Source organism: Heloderma suspectum, chromosome 10, assembly GCF_057233095.1.
Source record: "Heloderma suspectum isolate Gila_16-S chromosome 10, 16-S_ref, whole genome shotgun sequence".
NCBI lineage: Eukaryota > Metazoa > Chordata > Lepidosauria > Squamata > Helodermatidae > Heloderma > Heloderma suspectum.
Window position 1 is genome coordinate 31,396,170 of NC_139467.1, and position 25,726 is coordinate 31,421,895.

Here is a 25,726-nt window from a genome sequence, read left to right on the forward strand (position 1 = left end):
CAACATTTCAAAAACCTCTCTACTTCCACGGTGTGGAGTAGGAGGAGATGGAAGTAATGCTGGTGTCTAAATCTATCTTGTTTTCTGCTCTTGATCTTTTTTCAATGCCATTGGGTGTATATTTTCCGTCTAGCGGTTGCAGCAAACTGCTGACTCATCGTTTCGTCCTTGGATGACTCCACTGAATTCTTGCCTGTTACATATGGGGGTGGAGGGAGAACAGCGGGCTGTCACAGTGCAAAGGAGCCAGGTAGAGAGCCGCCGTATGCGAGCGGTGCATCCTGAGCTGGGCTAGGCACTTGTCATTCCGGGACTGCTGCCTGATGCTTTCTCTGCAGTGTGCAAAATAATTGCATTGCACCAGCTGGGCTCAACAATTATACAGTTCTGCACCAAGAAAGGCTGAATTCTGTGAGCTGTGTACATTATGTGGATTAAGCAAATGTGCAATTGCATACTTCATTCTGGTATTCAGACATTGCTCGGCTCTCTTCCCACCATTATATCCCTTTTGACCTGGTCCAAAGCTTCTTGGACTTGTTGTGATTGCCTCCTGAGAGTGTGGATGGACGTTTGGCCTTTTGGGGTTGGTTGTATGAACCAGTGCCGCTGCATGGGCACAGATGCTTGGCTGCTGCAGCTTGCACCACTGCAGAGGAGCCCTTCCTTGAGCTGTAACCACTGTGCAGGAGATCACACCAGTTGTGCATCCACCCCATCCCTGTAGAGACAGCAGTTCATTCAACTGGTACCTTTGTGTGATCCCAGCCAGGTCGCAAGGCTGCCAGCAGCCCGTTACGCTCCTGGAAGCCTTTGCGACGAGGGCCAAGGAGCATCTCAACCGGGTCTTTGTTGCACTCTAACAGTGTGTGTGTGGGTGCACACACACACACACACACACACACACACACTCAAAGGTATCACAGCAGTATGATACATTTGACAGCTCAACAGGTTGTAACCAGAACAGATGGTCTAATGTGCCCTAACAGTTCAGCAGGAAAGAGGGAAGCAACTGAGGTGTTGATTAAAAATTGCTGCCTCTCTCATGGAAATTAGTTCCTTTGCCAGAGAATTAGAGGACAGAACATGCTGTGCTTACCAGTTATTTTCTCCCCTAAGCAGCAGGGTTGGATTTTGAGGGACAAGAAAAATTCTTACCTTGGTTCTCGCAGGAAGGAAGCACTGGTTGAATTTCTCCGTTTGCAACTGGGAGCTATGACAAAATGTTGCGGTGCGGAATGCCCCATCTCCAGGATTCCATCCTCTCCGTTCTGTTCCCTCTCCCAACTGGGTTTCCTTCCCCTGCCCTCCCCCAACAGTCAGCCAGCATTCCATGGCTGCTCATTGGGTTGTCTTGGGGGGGATCCACCCCTCCCCCTTTTAAGATGTTTTCCTAACGATTTTCTGCACTCCTGCGAACCTTGGGGGACCCCCCAAGCCTGCTGATACCTTCCCCTTCCCCTTGTGCTTGGGTGTTGCTGTTTTGGCTACATAAGCAATGGCACTCACAGCCTGAACATTGGAAATAGAGGGAATGATGATAGAAATTTAAATGAGCTAAGAAACTGGCAATTCCTCAAAGGACCTATGCCTAAAAAGAAGCAGATGAAGTAACAGGCGGTGGTAGAAGGGGAGAAAACATGGTTTTAACAGCTATGCCCTTATAGCACAAACAAACTAGTTTAACAAAAATGTGAGTGCCTGTGGGCCGCATCACACCTAATGTTTTTACATGGATGCTTAAAAACCTCTTGGGTGCACATCTAAAAGTTGTCAAAGTATGAAAGCGGCAGAGGCGTTACCATGCAGGTATGCTTCCCAGGGGCCACTTCTTATAGGGGCTGTGGTGGCTTAGTGGTTAAGACGCTGAACTGCAGACCGGAAGGTCAGCAGTTCGAGACCCGAGTGCCGCGTGACGGAGTGAGCTCCCGTCTTCAGTCCCAGCTCCTGCCAACCTAGCAGTTCGAAAGCAAGAAATTGCAAGTAGATAAATAGGTACCGCTTCGGCGGGAAAGGTAACAGCGTTCCGTGCACCTCGGTGTTCAGTCATGCCGGCCACATGACCACGGAAGTGTCTTCGGACAGCGCTGGCTCTTCGGCTTAGAAACGGGGATGAGCACCGCACCCTAGAGTCGGACACGACTGGTTGGGGACACCTTTTTTTTATGCTTCCCAGGCAGCTGGGATTGGCTGCAGTGCATGCTTCCGGTTAAATCCAGGTTGACTGTTCAGTAATGTCTGAAACAGACCTTTGTCCTAACAGTTACCTTGCAAACATGGCGTGGAGTCCTGAGACTATGCCTGTTGCCACCTCTGCTGGACCCATGTAGCCTCAGTGGCGTGGAGTACCTGCTTTGTGCCCAGACGGTCCCGGGTTCGATCCCTGGCTGATCTATACCTACATATGCAAATTAAGAAATAATTATGAGGATTTATTGACATTTCACTGGAGGCAAAGCCAAACAATTCATTTCTCATCCAAACCATCTTGAATAAAAAAATTTCCTCAGTTAATTTGCACCCTGCCCCAGACCACCCCAAACCAGCTGGAAAAAAGTTCTTTTTCTAAGCATAATGGCCATGCAGGGGAAGGTTTTTTGTGGGGTGTTACATCATTTGGGGAGGGGAGAGTGAACCCTTCACTCCCCAGCTGCAATTAAACCAAGAGAAAACACTTTCTGTTGGCATCAATGGACACTCAAGGCTCTGTGGAATAGATCCAGGGCACTGTGGAATAGATCCAGGGCCCAGACCAAGCAATGCCCCGCTTGGCATTTCCAGTTAAAGGAGAATTTAGCAGGGCTGAGGAGTGCCTCTGGCTGGTACCTTGAATAGCTGCCACCAGTCACAGGAAGCAATAGTGGTCATGGACAGACCACTGGACTCTCTATAAGCTGGTTTCATCAAATAACCCTTCTTTGGTAATTAGCGTGGCAACAGAATTATTATATTATTTTCCAAGCCTCCTATGCTGACTCCTCAGACTCCTGTATATTAGAATGTAGGCCACCTACATTCACCTACATCCAAGAGGAGATGCCTTTCTGATGGCCGCAGCTCTCCAGGGTCTCGAGCTCAATTGCTGGAAATTCCAAGTAGGTCTGGGAAATCCTGCCATCTGGAACTCTAGAGAGAACTGCTGCTGGTCAGTGTACAGGCCAGCCTTCCTCAACCTGCTGCCCTCCAGCTGTGTTGGACTACAACTCCCATGCTGGCTTGGGGATGTTGGGTGGTGTAGTCCAACACATCTGGAGGGCAGCAGGTCAGGCAAGGCTGGGGTAGACAATATTGAGCTAGATGGACCAATGGCTTGAAAAGAGCTAAAGAAGATAGCACCTTATTACAAATGTACCCAATTTTTGTGATTTATATGAGTCACAGAATCCGATTATTGTCTTGCTGCAGAATCAGGCAGCCTTGGAGTCACAATGTTATCTTCTGTATTTCTTTAAAGAACAAAAGCCTTTTCTGTTAGTGTCCCTGAGCTTCCCACATCCATGATTCTAGGAAGATTACATTATTTTAGTTTCAAGTATAGCTGTGGGCATAGGAAGGACCATTGGGCACTATAGCACAGCTGAATAGGGACTCACCGTTGTCATGCTGCTTCTCTTTCCACTTCCAGGTTTCCATGTGATCCCCACAATTTCCAGCATCGTTCCTGAGAGCTGCTTACTCATCGTCGTTGGACTGCTGGTCGGGGGGCTGATCAAGGCTGTGGGGGAGGACCCGCCGATCCTAAATTCGAACATCTTCTTCCTCTTCCTCCTCCCACCCATCATCCTGGATGCCGGCTACTTCCTGCCCTTGCGCCAGTTCACGGAGAACATGGGCACGATCCTGATCTTTGCGGTCGTGGGGACGCTGTGGAATGCTTTCTTCGTGGGCTCCCTGATGTTTGGTGTGTGCCAGATTGGGGGCTCCGGTTTGACTGATATCGGCCTCTTGGCCAACCTGCTTTTTGGCAGCATAATCTCGGCTGTGGACCCTGTTGCCGTGCTGGCCGTGTTTGAGGAGATCCACATCAATGAGCTCTTGCACATCTTGGTGTTCGGAGAGTCTTTGCTGAATGATGCGGTCACAGTGGTGAGTGGAATGTGACTCTGGCAAAGCTGGCCCTACCATGCGAGAAAGGAAAGCAGCTGTCAGGAATGAATCTGAGCGTGTAGAGATATCTGGCAGCTCAGATTCAGAATGGGAACAGTCAGAACAGGGGGAGGCTCCCTCCCTAGTGCGCTCAGATATGGCAAGGCTTTCTTCCCAAGACCTTGATACATAGATGGCCCAGCCTGAACGGCCCCCCACTTTCCTCCATGATGAGAACCCAGGTTTCGGAGGAGGAGGAGGGCGAGGGACGTGACTTGAGGGATACTAGGGTCGCAGAGCGAAGTGGGAAAAGTTAAGAGGCAGGGATCAGACGCTCCACCAGGTTGGCCACTTGTGAAAGCCTACGTAGGAGGGATCCACCCTAAGGGAGGGGCAACCCTGCGAAGCTAGTCTGGCCAAGAAGTTCTTGCCCAGACTGCTGGCAACTTCCCTGACTTCCACTTTGTATCCTCTACTGATTTTCCTAGATGTGTGGATTAGCTGTTCGTTGTAGTCTGAGAGTTTCCTAGAATCTGCATTTGTAAAGAAGCTAGTTGTTAACTAATAAAGTAGTGTAGCCCAAAGCCTTGTTTCCTGGAGCGTGTTGATTGCGAGAGGGAGAAGAAGGAACGGCAGCAGCTGCCTCAGGCTCTAAATGTGTGTGTGTGTGTGTGTGTGTGTGTGTGTGTGTGTGTGTGTGGCATTTAAGGCAGGGCTGCAGGACTTCAGGCCTAGGGGGCCCAATCCAGCCTGCCTGGGGTCCCAATCTGGTCTGCCCGGGTTCCTCAGATGGTTCCTCTTCCCCTGCCCTCCCTCCTCCCGCCTTTCTTTGGGTGGTTTCTTGGCCTTTGTGCAATTTTGTCCCTATTCTAAAAGATTGAAATAGCTCTCCTAAGGTGAGGGGCAGTAAGTGCATTTGAGCTGAAATATGCCTGTGTTTTTCACCGTGACCCTTTTGCCTTCGGCACTCAGCCTTGGAATGCGGCCCCAAGGAGCTTCTCTGACATGAAATTTGGCCCTTGGGTGGAAAGAAATTCAGCACTTCCCGATCTAAGACAGCAGAGTAGGAGAGAAGTATGACTTCCAGGGGAACAATCCAGTGGGCTGCCCAAGCAGAAAAAACAAGATGAGCACAGTGATAGAAATCTACCAGTTGCCTTGTTGGATCAGACGACTTAGTCCAGATTTCTGACTTCAAAAGCAATCAGCTGTATACAGTGGGAGCCTCACAGGAAAGGTGTGATGCAGTACTCGTGTCCTGTTGGTTTTGCCCTTAGCATCTGGAAATCAGAAGTATGCTGCATCTAGTCATCTGTTGGCTTGACGTGGTGAACTGAAAATCCACCAACAGGCCTCCAAATCTTTTTTAAAAATTCCAGTGGTAGAACATATTATTTCCATGCAGGAGGTCCCAGGTTCATTCTCCGGCATCTGCACATAGGGCTGGGGAAAAACTCCTGTCCCAAACCCTGGAGAGTCACTGCCAGTCAGTGTAGACACCACCTTCACCAACTCTGGTGCCCTCCAGATGTTTAGGACTACAGCCCATGTCAGCCTCAGCCAGCATGGTCAATGGTCAGGGATGATTGGAGGTGTAGACCAAAACATCTGGAAGGCACTAGGTTGGAGAAGGCTTGTGTGTAGACAATACTGAACTAGATGGACCTGCTTATAATTCAGCCTCCTTTGCTAGTGGCCATCGTCACGTCACGATAATGAATGTTGTAAATTTTAGTTCCGTGTTGTGTGAAGCATTGCTACTTTATTTAGTTATTAAAACATTTATACCCACCTCTCAGAGATCCTCAAAGAAACTAGCAATATGCATCTGAAAGCATAGCAACATGATAAAAAAAAAGTCCATGGTAAGTTTTAGGACCAATAAAACTAAACAGATAAAACAGCTAATGAGGAACAGTATTACAGCTGAATACCCTTAAATGCCAGCAAGAATTTTTAAAACAGTCACCTAAAAACATCAGCAAAACTGCTTGGAAGGATTTCCAGAGATAAGGGCCCACAAGTGAAAAGGCCGTGCTTCCTCATTGCCTTCCACTGCACCTAAGAAAGTGGGGGTGTTCTGAGCAGAATGTCTGCTGCCCTTCCCCCACTAGTGTCATTGGGGGTGCTTCCAGGTGAGGCTTTTATTGAGCATTTGCCCTGCTTATTCATGGAATTTTATTGCGGGGGAGGCGGCAGGGTTCAGTCGTTGGCTTTCATTTGTAATCCTGCCATGTTTTCCCGAGGGCAACTAAAACGATTAAGGGGCTGGAGCATCTCCTCTATGAGAGGAGGTTACAACAGCTGGGATTGTTTTGCTTGGGAAAGAGGAGGGTAAGGGGAGACATGATAGAGGTGTGCAAAATTATGCATGGTGTGGAGAATGTGGATAGGGAGACATTTCTCTCCCTCTCTCAAAATACTAGAACCCGGGGTCATCCTATGAAGCTGACTGGTGGAAGATTCAGGACAGATAAAAGGAAGGACTTTTTCACAGGGCACATAGTTAAACTATAGAATTCGCTACCACAAGAAGTAGTTGTCATGATTCCCTTAGCCCCCACTTCCCTTCAAAGGCACAGAGGAGAGGCTTCAGTCTTCAGCTTTTAATCCATTACTTCACAGGGTCATACGGATGCAAATTTTCAGAGAAACTCTCAGTCTACAAGGAATACCTTCAGGGGATCCAAATGGAGTTGCCTGCCGTTTGAAGAGGGAGGCGGTCTCGCTAGCCTAACTTAAGGGGGGGAGGTCCCTCTCTTCTTATGAGACCTCTAAGCACAGTCTCTCACGCAAGGCCAATCAGGTAGACCGTCTAAGTTCCGCCCTGCCTTCTCTCTCTTTGCTCTGCGCCTGCGCCTGGCATATATTAGGTCAATCTCCTGTTTGCTGCCTCTCACGGGGCGGGGGGGTGAGGAGGGACCCTCAAGCTCAGCCATCTGTACATTTGTAACTTGAGAAGCCAGCCTACTCATATCTGGAACAGCCTGGGAACACACCTCCCCCATGTCTGATGGCTCTTCTTCAGAATCTGAACTGCTGTCCCATTCCCTGCGCTCAGAAACAGCCTTGACAGTAGTGATGGCCACCAGTTTGGACGGCTTTAAAAGGGGGTTAGACAAATTCCTGGAGGAAAAGGCTATCAGTGGCTACTAGTCTTGATGGCTACGTGCTTCCTCCAGTAGCAGAGGCAGTGAACCTATGTACACCAGTTGCTGGGGAACATGGGCAGGAGGGTGCTGTTGCACTCATGCCCTGCTTGTGGGTTTCCTGTGGGCAGCTGGTTGGCCACTGTGTGAACAGAATGCTGGACTAGATGGACCGTTGGTCTGATCTGGCATGGCTCTTCTTGTGTTCTTATGTTCATTGCTTCCTCTTTTTTCTTACCAAAAAAAAAACCATTAAGGAGAGAGAGGCTGAATAGCCAGTGTGGTGTAGTGGTTAAAATGTTGAACTGGGGCTTGGGAGACCCTGGTCCCCCCTCAGCCATGATGCTCACTGAGTGACTTTGGGCCAGTCACTGAGAGTGATTCTACATGAGGCTTTTATTGTACGCTTGTGATTGCTCGCTCACTGTAGTTTGCAGGTCCTTGTACATGATGTCGTCATTCTCCAGGGTCTCTCCCATGCTTTGCAACCATTATCACGTTTTTTTTTCCTAATGAGGAAAATGTGGCATTTTTTTCTGAATGGTGGTCTAAAGCCCTGTGTAATTTCCACTATGCTATGGCATCACCTAGTGGTTGTGTAATGGAACATATAGAGAGGCAGAGAAAAAACATCCATGGGGACAAAAACATGTGGTGTTGTGAGGATAAAATGGAGAGGAAGAAGATCACATAAGCTGCCTCTGGTTCCTTTGAGGGGAAAGAAAAGACGGGATATAAATGTAGTAATAATAATAATTCATAATTTTGTATTCCTCTGCCTTATTATTATTTAAATCTATCCATTGCTTCTCACTGAAAAGCAGTACACCAGGCCAGATCTGGGGGCCTGGGTACCATGGTTCTGTTATTAAAAGCCTTCGAGTCTCTGGCTTACATCCTGAATTGTTTTTTGGCAGGCCATTGTAGACATAAAATGGCTGCCCAAGTACTGTGCACTGTAAACCTATTTCTCTCTTTCTGTGCTAGCCTGCAATGAGCTTCCACCATGCATTAAAAACATGGTTGTTCAGGCAGGCATTTGGGGTAGGTTAGGGTATTTTTAGAAATATGATGTTTTTAATGTAGAATTTTATTGTTTTAAACTGTTTTTTTTATTGTACATCGTCCAGAGTGGCTGGGTGACCAGTCAGATGGGCGATTAATAAATTTAATAAATAAATAAATAAATAAAATTGGAGGGCTTAGATTGGCTTAAAGTGCTGAGGAATGCAGTTGTGGCCAACTGGGAAATGTAAACCTCAGGCTAGAAGAAGTCTGCACTGTGGGTGGAATGACACAGAGGACTAGGCTCCTCTGTCAGGGCAGCAGAGGTAGCTCAGGCAGGGATGGCTCAGGACTGGAATAAATATAACAAGGCTGGTGTGGTGTAAGCAGCAACAGCAGTTGAGTGACATTGTTTGTAAAAGGCGACATTGTTTGTAAAAGGCCACATTCCCCAACCGGGCGCCTTCCAGATGTTTTGGACGGCAACTCCCAGCATTCCTGGCCAGTGGCCGTGGTGACTGGGGCTGATGGGAATTCAAGTTCAAAACATCTGGAGGGCAGCAGGCTGAGGAAGGCTGCATAAGGCAAAGTCACTTAGCAGTGACCCGGAAGTGTATGTGAGTGGTCGATGAAGGCTCGAGTCCGACTCGGCTGGCCTGTGGGCAGGCTAACAAAATGGCAGAGGATCCCATCAGCCCCAAACAGCAGAGCCAATGGTCAGGAATGCTGGGATATGTCACCCCAAAACATCTGGAAGGCTCCAGGCTGGTGAAGGTTGCCGTAGCTCTTGCATAGCTCTTGTTTAGGTCCAGTTGCCTGCTGTTTTGGACACTGTTCTGGTGGCTTTGGGCTTCTTCCCATGGAGCTATTGAGATTGCTCACTCACAGAAGTTTGCGAGCCCTTTAGACAACGTCGTTCCCCTCCAGGGCGTCTCTTGCACTAAATGACCTTTGCACAGATGAGAGATAATGAGCTATCAAATTACCCCGCTTGTGTTCCGCATGAGTTCCCTCCGTGGAAAAGGAAAAGCCGCAAGAAGAGGAGCTAGACCACAGCGCCATCTAGCGGCTGTATAATGAAACATATGGAAGACTCAGAGCAGGGGGAGAAGGAGGGGGGAAAGCAGGGAGGGGGAGGAAGAGCATGTAAACGGAGTCCGTTGTGATCCTGCATTTAAAACGGAAGCAGAAAGCCCCGTTTTAAATGCAGGATTTTAGGCTGGGGTAGAGATGCTCTTTGATGCCCACCCACCACGCTTTGCAGCAGGTGAGAAGCACTTTTAAGCTCTTCCGAATTCTACTGCCACTAGGTAGGCACTGAGAAGAACCAAACTGGAAACAAATTCATTCCCAAACCTACATTGCGCCATGGTGGGGAGTGTGTATATTTTAATCTGGGCTCCCATGTTGTGCTTTCAGTCACTAATACAGAGGAGGATCCTTACCTCAGCCTTAGCTTGCATTTGCAAGAAGTTTGAGGCAACGGGGAGAAAGCTTATTTTTAGCCAAATTGGTTCATTCCATGAAAATGCAACAAGGGGTGACTAAATCTGTGCTAAGGCATCATTAGTATGTGGGCCAAGATATATACTGTAATTTCGGAGTGATGCAAGAGGTTAGTACACCCTTTCTCTCCCCAGGACAAATTTCTCCTGTCCACTTGTGACTCATTTTAGCTTGTAAACTCCCTTGACCTTTGACAGTTTGAACCTGTGACTGCTGGAAAAGGTGCAGAGAAGGGCAACTAAAATGATCAAGGGGCTAGAGCATCTCCCCCATGAGAGAAGGTTACAACAGTTTGGATCGGGAGACATTTTTCTCCCTCTCTCACAGTACTAGAACCCTGGGGTCATCCCATGAAGATTAGTGGGAGATTCAGGACAGATCAAAGGAAGGACGTCTTCACCCAGCGCAGAGTTCAATGATGGAATTCGCTACCACAAGATGTAGTGATGGCCTCCAATTTGGATGGCTTTACAAGGGGGTTAGATAAATTCTTGGAGGAGAAGGCTATCAGTGGCTACTAGTCCTGATGGTTATGTGCTGCCTCTAGTACCAGAGGCAGTGAGCCTGTGTACACCAGTTGCTGGGGAACATGGGCAGGAGGGTGCTGTAGCACTCATGTCCTGCTTGTGGATTTCCCATTGACAGCTGGTTGGCCACTCTGTGAACAGAACGCTGGACTAGATGGACCCTTGGCCTGATCCAGCAGGGCTCTTCTTATGTTCTTGTGTGGAGTGGCTGTGTTTTAATTTCCAAATTGCTATGTAACTGCATCCAGGGGTGAGAATGTAAGAACAGGCCTGCTGGATGAGACCAGTGGCCGACCTAGTCCAGCATTCTGTTCTCTACAGTGGACAACCCAACACCTAGGGCAGGGGTGTTGAACCTCTTTCAGCCTGAGGGCGAAATTCAGTTTAGGAGAAGCTCTTGGGGGCTGCATTCCAGTGATGGGTGGGGACAAAGGTAAAAGAGGCAGGGCCAAAAATACCAGCATATTTTAGCTCTTTCAGCTAAAAACTAAGACTTAGGAAAGGCATTTCAACATTTTACAATTGGGGGAAAAACCCTACACAAAAGCTGGGGAACACTAAACTACTGGCAGTTGCGGGGAAAGGAGGTAAGGCCAGAGAAAGAGGGAGTAGCCATCTGGGGAACCCCAGAGCACTGGATTTGGCCCACAGGCCTAAGGTTCAACACCCCTGACCTATGGGAAGTCTGCAAGCAGGACATGAGGGCAGTAACCCTTTCCTGCTGTTGTTCCCAGTGATTGGTGTTCAGAGGCATGCTGCCTCTGGTCTTGGAGGTGGCAGCTGTAGGTAGGGGCTCCTTCACACGGAGCTTTTATCCTGCTATTGAGATTGATTACTCATGGAAGTTTGTGGGTCCTTTAGATGATGTCATCAACCTCCAGGGCATCTCCCGCACTAAATCACCTTTATTCCATTTTTTAAAAAGATCGGAGATAATGAATGCTTGAGTTCCGCTTGAGTTTCCTCATGAAAAGAGGAAAACCTGCAACGGACCACAGTGCCATCTAGTGGCTGTATAATGAAACATATGGGGGAAAAAAATTTCTTGCAAGATGACGCTGTCAAGGTGATGCATGCCATATGCCAGCAAATTTGGAAAACACAAGAATGGCCAACAGATTGGAAAAAATCAACTTATATCCCCATACCAAAAAAGGGAAGCTCCAAGGAATGTTCAAACTATCGAACAGTGGCACTTCTTTCACATGCCAGTAAGGTAATGCTCAAGATCTTGCAAGGTAGACTCCAGAAATTCATGGAACGAGAATTGCCAGATGTACAAGCTGGGTTTAGAAAAGGCAGAGGAACTAGAGACCAAATTGCCAATATCCGCTGGATAATGGAGAAAGACAGGGAGTTTCAGAAAAACATCTATTTCTGTTTTATTGACTATTCTAAAGCCTTTGACTATGTGGATCAAAACAAATTGTGGCAAGTTCTTGGTGGTATGGGGATACCAAGTCATCTTGTCTGCCTCCTGAGGAATCTGTATAACGACCAAGTAGCAACGGTAAGAACAGACCACGGAACAACAGACTGGTTTAAGATTGGGAAAGGAGTACGGCAGGGCTGTATACTCTCACCCTACCTATTCAACCTGTACGCAGAACACATCATGCGATGTGCTGGGCTTGATGAAGCCAAGGCTGGAGTTAAAATCGCTGGAAGAAACATTAACAATCTCCGATATGCAGATGATACCACTTTGATGGCTGAAAGCGAGGAGGAGCTGAGGAACCTCATGACGAAGGTGAAAGAAGAAAGTGCAAAAGCTGGGTTGCAGTTAAACCTCAAAAAAACCAAGATTATGGCTACCTGCTTGATTGATAACTGGCAAATAGAGGGAGAAAACGTGGAGGCAGTGACAGACTTTGTCTTTCTAGGTGCAAGATTACTGTAGACGCTGACTGCAGCCAGGAAATCAGAAGACGTTTACTTCTTGAGAGGAGAGCAATGACAAATCTTGATAAAATAGTGAAGAGCAGAGACATCACACTGACAACAAAGGTCCGCATAGTGAAAGCAATGGTATTCCCCGTAGTAACCTATGGCTGTGAGAGCTGGACCATAAGGAAGGCTGAGCGAAGGAAGATAGATGCTTTTGAACTGTGGTGCTGGAGGGAAATTCTGAGAGTGCCTTGGACTGCAAGAAGATCAAACCAGTCCATACTCCAGGAAATAAAGCCAGACTGCTCACTTGAGGGAATGATATTAAAGGCAAAACTGAAGTACTTTAGCCACATCATGAGAAGACAGGATACCCTGGAGAAGATGCTGATGCTGGGGAAAGTGGAAGGCAAAAGGAAGAGGGACCAACCAAGGGCAAGATGGATGGATGATATTCTGGAGGTGACGGACTCGACCTTGGGGGAGCTGGGGGTGGCGACAGCCGACAGGAAGCTCTGGCGTGGGCTGGTCCATGAAGTCACGAAGAGTCGGAAGCGGCTGACTGAATAAACAACAAAATGGGAAAATCAGATAAGGGGGGAAAGGAGGGGGAAGGGTGAGGGAAGGAAGCACGTGTAAAGGGAGTCCGTTGTGATCCTGCATTTAAAATGGAAGCAGAAAGCCCTTTTTTAAATGTGGGATTTTAGGCTGGTGTAGAGATGCTCCAGGAGTGCCTTTGCCCGGTTTAAGAATGCTCACCAACTGCATCCATTCCTGACAAGGCCGAACCTGACCACGATGGCACATCTCCTAATATTCGGATTGGGTTATTGCAGTGCACTCAACTTGGGGCTACCTTTGAAGAGCCTTTGGCAACTGCAATTGGTCCGGAAAGCAATAGCTTTTCCATCATCTCTCACCATTGGCTATGCTGGCTAAGGCTGATGGGAGTTGTGGTCCCTCTGCTGGGTCAGTTGTCCTCAGTGACACCCATACACACACACAGGCACACACACACACAGCTTCAGGCCCTTTTACTCTCTGGATTAAAGAGACACCCAATTAACCTTATTTTATCTGGGTCACTTTTCACAATGCAAACACATACATGAAGATAACAGGCATATGTTACACAGTCCAGAAACACCTGGAGGTCCAAGGTGCTGACCCCTGGATAAAATAAAAGCCACCCTTTATATGAAGGTCTTTGCCAGATGGTAAAACTCCAGAAGAGAAGGTGTCAGCTGAGCCATCCAGGACAAAGAACTCCACATTTTAAGTGTGGCCACAGGGAAGGTCTTTTCTCTCTCATCCCCATCAACTGCGACTCTGCCATAGCTGGGACCAAGAGATCTTAGAGCACAGACAGGCTGGCAGGATATCCTAAGGTATCCTGGACCTAAGCTATGTAGGGCTTTAAAACTCCTCACTAGTACTTTGAACTGTGTCCAGAAACAAATGGGTAACCAGTGCAGACCTTATAGGACAGGCCTAATATGATCCCTGAGTGTTGTGCAACCACCAGAAAGGTGAGATCGAACTTGTCATATTCAATAAATAAATTATGCCATCATGACTAGCAGTCATCAGTACCTTAGCCTTATCCTCCCTGACTTTGTCCAAGTTATTTTTTAAAACTGTCTAAGTTGGTGGCCATCTTATGGTAGTGAATTCTGTTATTTAACTCTGTGTAATGTGAAAGAAGTACTTCCTTTTGTCTGTGCTTTTTTTCTTCTTAATGGGTGGGATCCAGACAGCCTCTTGTGTGAGTGGAAGGCACTTCTGGGTGTGGCTGGAGGGGCGTTCACAAGTGACTTCATCTCCACTTGTGGCTCTGCGGATCCCACACACTGTTATTACCATTTTTCTGCTTCTTTGAGTACATGCAATGATTTATAATGCTTAGATCATTTAATCCTCACTTGGCCCAGTGCAGACATAATGCTGGCAGATTATGGTTTGCAAAGAGAGCCAACCTCACAAATGTGTGCTTTCTCCCCTCCCTGGAGTGATACCCTCCCTTCTCTTGTTTGCATTAACCATGATTTCATGCTATAGTGCTGCAAACCATGGTTAATCCAAACTATGGTTCTCTTCATAAACCAGAGATCTTGATTGTACAATATACGCCCTGTGTGGAGAAGCCCTTAGCCACTGCGCTACACCAGCTCTCAGGCACTAAAGCATGTATAACTGTGGCCAGCTCTGATCCTTTTTCTCCAGGACAGGATGCAGCTGTCGAACCAGCCTGAGTTCGTGAAATGTACTTGTAGCCACCACTGTCCCTGGACGTCCAGGAGGCTGGGCCCAGAAGTACACTCAAGCTGTGAACTTGAGCTTTGAGTAGCTGGGCAGCCCATCCAGCATACAATACAACAACAAAATGTTGGTCTAATAAAGGCTTGTCTTTTGGGCATAGCTTGTCCTATATCCTTTAGAGCAGACTTCCCCAACCTGGTCCCTTCCATATAGCTCCTATATGGAACTTCCTATATGGAACTTCCTTCCAACTTCCTATAGCTCCTATCATCCCTGAAAATTGGCCATGCTGGCTGGAGCTGATGGAAGTTGGAGTCCAACATCATCTAGAAGGTACCAGGTTGGGGAAGTTTCCTGTCTTTTGTTGCTAGTTCCTGCCTTTTGACTCTTGGCATTCCAGTGCTTTTCCTGTTCTCTGTGGAGTGAGCATGTAGGAGGCCAGCATGACCAAGAGGCAGGGCATCAATGCATCTTTCTATCTCCGTTTTGGAACTGTTTGCCTCCCCAGTAGCAAACTAGATAAAAAGGGGAAGGGCTGAGCCCGGTGGGGCTCAGCACAGCCTGGTCCCTTTTTCCCTTTGCACCTGACTCTCCAGGTCCTTGCAGGATGAGGAGGAAGAAGAGTCAATGAATCAATCAATCAATCATTCCATTCCTCAGCCAGAAAGTCTTGAGGAGCAGCTTACAGACAATAAATAAAAACAAGGCTGTTTAGGCTTACAGTCTAAAAAGACACAACACAAAAGGAAAAAGCAATGGGGAGGGAAGAAGAAAAAAGCAAGTGGATTTTGAGCACAGATGGTGGGATGGCCCTGCTTTCCATCTCATCTCCTTCTGCTTCAGTTGAAGGAGGAGCCTGATGCAATGCTCCAACCACATAGATCTGTCCAAGAAAGGCTTTTGACAGCTGAATCACCTTCAGGCCGCTGCAAGATGGACTAAGACCTTGCCTTTTCTGCTTGCCCCGGTCTTTGACCAAACTGTGCAAGGAACATTCTTCAGAAAATAACTTGCTGGACAAGTCCTCTCCCACTCCCTTCCTTGCTCCTACTGCTCTGGTTGGATTCACTGGTGAACTTTGTTCTGAAGCTGATCTGGGAAGGAGGAAAATATTTCAGCAGCGCAAAGCTTCTTTCCCCCCAGGGACCTGTTCTCCTCCTGCATCTGTAACTTGGTTTGAACAAGCCTCCCCTCCAGAACATTGTTTTATGATGCTAGCTCTAAGTCAGCAGCTTAGGATCTTGGGGAGGGAGAGGTTGTAGAACTCGCTGCCTGTAGTGGGAAAATGGGAGTGAAACAGGAGCACTATCCAACATTAAACTGGAGGGAGATCAGCCAGGCGGGTTCTAGTAAAGCTTAGATTGCAGTTTGCCTTGTATGCACTGCCCATCAGGGAAAGAAACTGTTTTGTAATTATGATCTTGTGTGGCTCTACTAGAGCTGTCTGTCAAATTGTTGGAGGAAAGTTGTTGGAGGAAATGGTGAGAGGGAGGGAGAGAACGCAGTTTTCCGAAAGAGCTCTGTGGCTGAAATCCTGAGAAAAATCTCTGCTTGGAGTTTTGCTGTTTTAACACTGGTGGAACAGATTTTGGATTGTGTTCCCTACTGCCCTCCACCCCCACTGGCAAAAAAAGAGAAAAAGTTGTTGGCAATGGAGACCTCCTTCAGTGTGCTTCAGCGAGGAATAAATAGCTAAATATAAAAGAGTAGCTAAAAATAAATAATTCAAATGTTAGTGTGGGAGTCTGTTTGGCCAGTTTTTTTTTTAAATAGACTGAGAGAGAAAACAGTAAATTGGAAAAGAGTGATGGGTTGTTGTTTAGTTTTATTATTTACTATTAGCAGCAGCAGCATCCCTTCTAATACCAATTCACGTCTTCCTCTGCTAACCACAACTGCACCACCAATGCACAAGGAAGAGGTAGCAACAGGTTCTGCATACCCCTAAGACAACTTCCTGCAACTCGATGCCCTCCAGATGTTTTGGAGTACAGTTCCCATCATCCCTGACTATTAACTATGCTTGCTGGGGCTAGAATCATAGAATCATAGAATAGTAGGGTTGGAAGGGGCCTACAAGGCCATCGAGTCCAACCCCCTGCTCAATGCAGGAATCCAAGTCAGAGCATCCCTGACAGATGGCTGTCCAGCCTCGTCTTGAATGCCTCCAGTGTGGGAGAGCCCACCACCTCCCTAGGTATGATGGAAGTTGTCACTGAAAACACCTGGAGGATGTCAGGTTAGGGGAATCCACCCTAAGGTTTGCAGATGCTCAAAAAAATCTTTAGGGGAAAGAGGCACAGAATGCCGAGAGACCTGACAAGTAGAAAAAAAACAACAGGGTGTGAGGGGGAATGGAATGGAGTGGCTGGAAAGGGAGGCAGGAGAAAGACACATAGATATATTAAAGGTAGAAAGCACCACCACACTGTCTGGATAGGTCACTCTCAGGGATGGAACTAAGAGCTGCCCAATGCCCATAGGTTTTGAGAGAAAAATTAAAGAATTCAATTTTGCTTGGATTAAACCAAGTGTGTCCCCACACACAAACATGCACCCCTCCCCCCAAAAAATAGAACATGCCTGGGGCAGACGGGGACAGGCCAGTGAGGACTGAACCTGCTCAGTGGGCCCAGAACACTGACTGACTACTTGGAGGGGGATGGGGGGGAAGGGAATGGAAGGGATTGGCTGTACCCTGAACCAGAAGCACTCCATGCTGCAACAATTTTGTTGCAGGTTCCCTCTTGTCGTTACCATTATTGTTTGAAAGCTGGAAGGAAACATTCTGTTTTTTATGACTTACACCCAGATAGAAAGAGTCCTACTATTATGTTCAACAGTGTTTATTTAGTCCATAGAGCTTTCCACAAATTGGTACATAAAACAGTTATTAAAACCATAAAATGGGGATAAATTAAGGACATGATTCTATGCATGGCTGGCTGGGGCATACTGGGAGTTGTAGGATTTCTCTCTCTCTCTAAACATGCATAGTATTGTGCCCTTAGATATGTTAAATAAACAGAACAGTGTGTGTGTATGTGTGTGTGTGTAAACTAATAATAGAAATATTAATTAGCAGCTAAACATGCATACACACAACGTAACATTAACAGTCAACCGCATTATTAACAGTGCCCATACCATATATCTCCCAGTAACAATTACTGTCAGCCATTAATTAATTATGATCTCATCTTAATAGCTGCAGTAAAATATTTGGCTGTTCATTCTGTTGTGACCTTATTTATGGTAGCCAGCAGATATGAAACATAAAATCCAACTGTCCTTCCAGGCAGTGAAATAAACAGTGGGGTTATAAAATGGGCCAATCCCTTTATATAATTTGAGAGTCCCTGCTCCCTTCAAATATAGTCAGTCCTTGTCTGACAAAGGGCTGGTTCAGATGCAGACTTCCTGGCTTAATAAACCAGAATTTATTAAACCAGGAATGAGCATCAGGCTCACGCATTTCCTCGCACCTCCTGCCTTGTGCTAGCTTTAAATCACAGTTCCCTGTGACATCTGAAATGAGGTGCTATGGTTCAATGTTGGTTTATTAACCAGGATCTTAAACCATGATTTGATCCTGGTTTAAGATCCTGGTTAGCAGTTCTGGCTCCAGGTTTTGGAGGGCCCTTGGGCAAGTGACCGTTCATGCGCCCCGCAAGGGAGTTCGCCTTCTCACTGGCGTTGTCACCAGCTGCTATTGCTTTTCCTCCTCATTGCTACAACTTGCTTGCTTGACAGGCAGAGAGGCAGTGAGCAAGCGGGCAGTGACATCTCCTGCTCCTCCTCCTCACCGTCTCCGTTGTCTGGGCCAGAGAGGCAGATGAACAAGCAGGTTGCAGTGGTGAAGAGGAGTAGCAAGAGTCCAGGGGGCTCTTGTCAGTGGGCCCCTGCTAGGATGTGGGCTCTTGGCAGGTGCCTGGCCATGCCTACCCCTGACACCTGTCCTGCTGAGAACATTTAATCACAGTTCTCAGTTTTGGGTGTAACAAATTGCAGTGGTTTAATTTAACCAGGATTACTGTACTGAAACCAGCGTGCGAGGGGAGAAGAGAGAGAGAAGTGCGCAGAGCCAACATTCGTCACTGGCTTCCTAAACCATGGGGTGTTGAACTAGTTTGAGGTGGGGGGCCAAATTGTTCCCCAGCAGGCTGTTTGCGGGCCAGATGACGTCAGTGGGCATGGCCACACTCGCTGATGTCGGTGGGCGTGGAGACACCCGCTGACGTCGTTGCTTCTCCCCCATCCATTTTGCCTAAAGAGACTTGGCCACTGATGAAAAGAGCAGGCACTCTGCCCAACGCTGGCCATGTCCCTGGCATCATGCTGCTCCCCTCAGTGCTGACGAAGTCCCCTGGCTTCGCTTAGTGTGCGTCATCTCCATAGGGGAGCCATGCAGGATGAAACAACATGGCTGGTGCTGGGAAGGCCAGACGCTCCTCCCGGCATGGGCCACTTTCCACCTGCGTCCCCAGCTTGCATCCCGGCCATTATCTCCAACCTGAGGTTGGAGATGATAGCTGGAATTCCTTCAAGGGGAGATTCCTCCATGGGGTGGGGCTTGGAGGCCAAGCCCCGCCCCCTTGGAAGACCCCAAGCAGGATCCATGGGCTGGATGCAGAACTTCTGCAGGCCGGAGGTTCAGCATCCTTGGTTTAGGAAGCCAGAATCAATGCACCCCCAAAAGCCCAAAGAGTAACACAGAGTGTGTGCGTGAGAGAGAGGTTCCCGCCATCTGCACATCAAGCAACTCACCAGAGAGCCAAAAGCAAGACAGGAACTCCTTTCCCAGCTACTGTGCAGTCAGGACTCCTCTGTCCAAGCAGCAAGAGGGAGGCTCCTTGCCTGCATTTGCCTTGATGATTCTAAGACAGTGATTATGAAGAGGTTTTGTACTCAGCAGGATGAACACTGTAGAGTTCTAAAGCTACCTTTTTGATCCACTCCCCCCCCCTTCCCTTTGCGGGATACTAATTTTCTGCCTCTTTCCACGTTTGCACACCTATTGGCAGTCTCTGATCAGGGCTTCTCTGGGTTGAGCTGGCTTCTTCCTCCTCCCCCTTCTGTCTCTCCAGGTCCTCTACCACCTTTTTGAAGAGTTTGCCACATTCGAGCAGGTCACCTTTACGGACATCATTCTGGGCTTCCTCAGCTTCTTCGTGGTATCCCTGGGGGGCGTCTTCGTTGGAGTCGTCTACGGAGTCATCGGAGCCTTCACCTCTCGCTTCACCTCCCACATCCGTGTCATCGAGCCCCTCTTCGTCTTTCTGTACAGCTACATGGCATACCTGTCGGCAGAACTCTTCCACCTCTCGGGCATCATGGCGTATGTATTGGGCTGGGCTGGGCCAGAGCAGAAACTGGACTTTGGTGGGAGCATAGGAAGCTGCCTTATACCGAGTTGGAGTGTTGAGTTTCAGACAGGAGTCTTTCCCAGCTCTTCCTGGAGATGCTGGGAATTGAACCCAGGACCTTTTGTTGCAAAGCATGTGCTCTGCTACTTAGCTATGGTCTCTCTCCTAAAACTGAAGCAAGGTTCCATGCCTCATGGTTCTTAATAAAAGGCTGATAAAAATAGGAACATAGGAAGCGGCCTTCTACCGGGTACAGATGGACCTTCCACCCTTGGTCCATCTAACCCAGTATTGTCAACGCTGACTGGCAGCTGCTCTCCAGGGTTTCAGACAGGGGTCTTTCCCAGCCCTACTTGGAGATCCCAGGGATTGAACCCAGGGCCTTTCACTCCCAAGGCATGTACTCTGCCACTGAGCTCTTTCTCCTACAAGTAAAGTAAGGTTCTGGTCTTCGTGGTTCTGAGTAAAGGGCTGATTCACGCTGAAACATGAGGAACTGCCTCATACTGAGTCAGATCATCGGTCCACCTAGCTCGGTATTGTCCACGCTGATTAGAAGCGGTGCTCCATGTTTCAGACAGGATGTTTTTCCCAACCCTGCCTGGAGATGCTGTTGATGGAACCCAGGAATTTCCACATGCCAAGTATGTCCTTTGACACCAAGCTGTGGCCCTTCCTCTGTCAGATCACACCTTTGAAAGGGGCACAAACTGTGCTATGCTTTGCAGCACCCCGTGTTGTTTTGTTCTACTCCAAAAGAAGAAGCAACCATTTTTGATGTCTGCTGTGACAAAACGTTTATTCTGCAAGCACAATATGTTGATCTGTTTAAGAAAGTCATACATCTTCGAAAGAAGAAGAAAAGAATTGCACAACTCTTGCATTTTTGATGTCTGCCGTGACAAAATGCTTATTCTGCAAGCACAATATGTTGATCTGTTTAAGAAAGTCATGCATCTTTAAAAAAGAAGAAGAATTGCACAACTCTTGCATTTTGGGAGAATTTGGCTACCTTTCATTCTGCCAGCTTGCAAAGGCGACTTCATCCATGTGATCAGGAAAACCCATGTCCGTGTCACGCTTAATCCTAATAATACTTTGCATTTATACAATCCTTTTCCTAAGTACCCAAGGTGCTTTGCAAACATAATCTCAAGAATCCATCCAACAACCCTGCAGGGTAGACAACTATTACTTTCCCCCAGATTACAGATGGTGGGCTGAGATTAAGTAACAGTGGCTTGCTTAAGCGCACCAAGTCGGTCCATGGATGAGATGGGATTTGAACCCTGGACTTTTCAGCTTACTACCCATACCTGCATCTGAACTTTCAACCAACACACATCTAACTGCTCATAGAAGACTCTTGGGGCATGAGTCTTAAAAATGTACATGGATAACAGTTTGAACCGGTCCTCCGAAACCAGTATTCTTCAGTGCGAGACCCAAAGTCCACTCACCTCAAGTGCAGTTCTTCCCTTTTTCTTGCTCTCATGAACTCATTCTCCTGCTTTCTTTGTGCAGGAGCTGCTCACTCTCCGCAGAGGCTCTCTACCTTGGCCTTGTTTTTTGTTTTAGTGGTTGTCCAGCTGCTGTGATCTGAGCTACTAGAGGAGGCTTCGGGGGTGGGGAGTCAGGAGACCTGTATCAGCTGTAAGGTGGTGGAGTGGAGAGGAGAACTCAGGCAATCAGCCAATTAGCTCTGGTGGAGGAGGAGCCCAAGTGACAAAGAGCAACATGATTGGCCAGCTGCAGTGCTGGACTGTACAGAAGCTGGAGGCGAAATTGAATGCGTGGCCGAGAAAGTGAGCAACGTGGACCTCATCTGGGAGATTTTGCAGATGCAGAGCCAAGCTCTCTCCTAGTGATGAGAAAAAGAGCCATTCCTATCCAAAGACCATGAGCCTGTCAGAATTTGCCTGCCTGTTGACAGAATTATCAGTCCTTGCCTGGATGATGTGGAGGGGGATAGGGAGGAGAGGCCTGGAAAGGCCTTCAGCTGAGGCCACCCAACTGCATGGGAAAGGCCCCCAAAAGGACTCAGTGGCAGTGCCTGGAGCTAAAGTTGCTCCTGCTTGAAAAGTAATGGAGTTCACCATCCTAAACATTTACAATGGAGTAAGCCAGCTTTTCTCAACCTGGTGTCCTTCAGACGTGTGGGACTACAACTCCCAGCATATGCCAGCCAGCCATGATGAGCATGGACTTCCTTCTGAGTAAATGTGCACAGGATGGCACTGTCAGCGTAACTCGCAAGACTGAACAGAGACAATCTCCCACAGACAGCGAGACAAAGAGAGCATATGTGCTTCAGTGTACAATTTCTTTTCCTTCTTTGCCTCAGAAAAATGTATTGCGTGAAGCCAATCTCGGTTGGGCCAATAAAATATAGGGCCTCTCTTCCTGTTTTGTAACCCTGTTTTATGAGAGGCTGACGTAGCAACAGCTCTCCACCAAACCTGACGAGTGAGTCATCGACAGGCTCGGTTGCTAGTGAAGCCAGGATTCTCAACACTCTCAGCTAGAGGAGAAACAATGGCTTCCAACTGCACAGGGAAAGGAGCTGAAATCCAATCGAGGCGGTAAACCATGGGGGCAATGCAGAGGAAGTTAGAACCCCTCTTGAGTCTCGTTTGAAAGTGGTAATAGTTGTGTGCACATCCTGTCGATTCAGTAGAACTCAGAGCTGGTTCGTTCATGCATGTTCCATCTCTAGGTGACGACTTGCCTCTGTAAATGAGCCATAACAGATCTAACTCTCTTCATAGGACCAAATATCACCTTAAACAAGCCCACAAAAGCTATTAGCCTGCATTGTTTTTTTACTGGTCTCCGGGGGGTGTCAGAGGGGAGACGGAGAGTTTCTATGCTGGGCATGGAGGAGGAGGCTTCACTCCTCTAGCAGCTCACTTAGTTTCTGTGTGGGTACAAAGGGCTCCATCCCTCCTGCACCAGCCTGTTTACCCAGCTACATGCAATTCCATGCATTCGCCTGCCTGCAGTTCCTGGTCGCCTGTGGTGAGTGCTTAAATACAAGGCTGAATGTTTTCACATATTCAGCTGCTAGTCTTCAAGTGATGTACATGGATACGCGAGTCTCCATGCTTTCTTTCTTTCTTGGTCATGATTGTGCCCCATCACGTCAACCATGAAGGCTGGGGGAAATTCTCCCTGCTCCTATTTTAAAGCTGACATTCTATAAAAAAAGACGTCACAGATGGAGGCCTATTCAGATACCTTGCCCTTCCTTGCCAGTTCAGCTTGTGATTATCTCGTTAGAATGCAACACCCTCTTCCAAGAAGGATCAGGGCACACTAGCTGGGCCTTCCAGATGGAGCCCCCCCCCATGCCTTGCTACAACTCAGAAAGCATTGTGCAGCTATTCTGTCTTTTCTTCCTTAACGGATTTCCCGCAGAAAGAAAAAATCTGGAAGAAGTGGTAGGAAAACACAGGAGGGTTACGAATGGAAGACCCCCTCCCCTGGTAAAATGTTGTGAGTGAGGCAGTGCGATTGCACAATAAAAGCCCCATCTGGTAGCACCCATGAGGTGGAGGACAAGACTGTTGCCGTCCTCTTGGGGAAAGGGTTCTGTTCTGTTGCAGGGAATTCCTTTGCTGATCTTCCAGTGTTTCCCTTTATTCTGAACTCTGTGGCACAATAACTGCAGGTGTAGCTTTGTGCTACCAATCCTCTATGGTTGTCCCTCACCTTCCTAGTGTAGGAATATTGAAAGATGCCTTGTCCCATTTCAGACTTCTACCCATTTTGCTCAGTGTGGTACGCAGCAGGGATGTTGAGCTTCTTTCAACCCGACAGCTGAATCCAGTGGGAGGGGCTGTGGCTCAGTGGTAGAGCAGCTGCCTTGCATGCAGAAGGCCCCAGGTTTGATCTCTGGCATCTCCAGCTATGGCTGGGAAAATTCCTGCCTGAAACCCTGGAGAGCTGCTGCCAGTCAGTGAGCTTCTCTACACGAGCAATTCATTGCATGCTCATGATTGGCCACTCGTGGAAGTTTGCAGGGCCCGTACATGACGTCCTCAACCTCCAGGACATTTCCCGCCCTTTCCCCCCTTTATCCCCCCTTTAACCAGCTTTCAAAAAGATCTGAGGTAAGCTGTAATAAAAGGTAATGGCGCAATATTGGCAGTGTGTCATGCTGCCATGGTGCTATAACTCAGCCGCTAGATGGCGCTGTTTCATTGAACATATAGAGCATTGCCGAGAAGGGAAGTTTTCAATTCCAAATCACACGTTTGCCGTCTAAAGTAGCCCATCATAAACCCGGAAAGACTCCAGAAGAAGAAAGCCCCAGTAAGCATGTGGGCTTTTTGCTTAAGGTAAAGAAGCCCAGTGTCGACAATACTGAGCAAGGTGGTCCAGTGGTCCATCAGCTTCTTGTGGTTTTCTACTCATTTGTATTTACATGTTATGAATCTGTTATTCTGTGGTTCGTTGTCTGACCCAGGATCATAGGAAGCTACCTTACACTATGTTCCAATTTCAGCAAAACTCCCGGGGACCACATTCCAGTGGTGGAGAAAGTGAAAAGGGCTGGGACAATATACCAAAAATACTCCCCCCCCCATCATATTTTAGCTTAAATCTCTTATTGCCAGTAACTAAGTCTTAGGAGAGGCATTTCAACCTTTTAGAATGGGGGGGGGGAAATTGCAGAAAAGCTGGGAGATCACAAAATGGTTGGGAGAAAAGGGGTGTGGGCTGGGGAATCCCAAGGGGCCAGATTCAGCCCACAGGCCTGAGATTCAATGGCAGTGGCTCTCCGGGATTCAAGACAGGGCTCTTTCCCAGACCTAACTGGAGATGCCAGGAATTGAATTTGGGACTTTCTGCATATAGAGCATATGCACTACCACTGACCTACAGCCTGACATTATAAGCTGTGAGGAGCTCCCTGACTCTGAGCCCATCTAGCCCAAAACGTGGGACAGCAATGGCTGGGCAAGGGTGCTTTCAGATGGAAAGTTCCTAGTGCTAGCAGTCAAAAGGAGTTCCATCTCTCCTGGACCTGTATATATGCGAAGTATTCTGTCTCCCATGGAACTCTGGTCCTTTCCTTTCTGTCCTAGAGCCAACTGAAGAGTTAGCTGTTGTGGAATGTGGATGAAGGAGGTCTCCCAGGGAGTCGGGGAGAAATGAATTAATTGCCTGCTTTTGGTTTCTTTGGCTTTCCATAGCACATGTCTCCCTCCCTTGCAGGCTCATTGCTGCTGGGGTTGTTATGCGCCCGTATGTGGAGGCCAATATCTCCCATAAATCCCACACCACCATCAAGTACTTCCTGAAGATGTGGAGTAGCGTCAGCGAGACCCTCATCTTCATCTTCCTCGGTGTCTCCACTGTGGCTGGGAAGCATCACTGGAATTGGACCTTTGTCATTAGCACTCTGATTTTCTGCTTGATTGCCAGGGTTTTAGGTGAGGGGCAGAGGCTCTGATGGGAAAAGGTCAAGTGGAGGTGAATGGGGCAGGGGGGCTTGTGTTACTGAAGACAAACCTAGAACCCTACACATGTAGGACCAGAACAGCAAGCCTCAACTGGAGAAGGGCCGCCCGTAACAAGGAAAATGTCTGAACGCTTTCCCTGCATCAAGAGCACCAGGCATTCGATGTTTCTGCCTTATTGCGTGGCATCTTTAGCCCAGCGTTCTCCAATCTGGTGTCCTCTAGATGTGTTGGAGAACAACTCCCAGAATCCCCTGGCCAGGAGGTTGTTGTTCAACCCATCTGGAGGGCACCAGGTTGGGGGAAGGCTGCTCTAGCCCCATTCATGTGTTATTCAAGCTGTAAAATGTACCACACAGGCAGGGAGCAGGGACACGCCAGGTAGTCCCGACCCTCTTCTAACATGACCTACAGCACAAACGCCAAGGGCATGACCACGATGCATCGCATGAGGGGTGGGGCTCCTCAGGATG

At 47.9% G+C, this 25,726-nt stretch overlaps 1 protein-coding gene across 1 annotated transcript in view; it reads left to right on the forward strand.

Moving 5' to 3' along the window:
• The window catches only part of SLC9A1 (solute carrier family 9 member A1), a 128,074-nt gene that overhangs the window by 75,891 nt on the left and 26,457 nt on the right, over positions 1-25,726 (forward strand). The window contains exons 2-4 of the mRNA XM_084815777.1: positions 3,629-4,089; positions 19,510-19,760; positions 25,009-25,226. Of these exons, the coding sequence (XP_084671903.1) occupies positions 3,629-4,089; positions 19,510-19,760; positions 25,009-25,226 (930 nt within the window). The remainder of the gene's footprint in view (positions 1-3,628; positions 4,090-19,509; positions 19,761-25,008; positions 25,227-25,726) is intronic.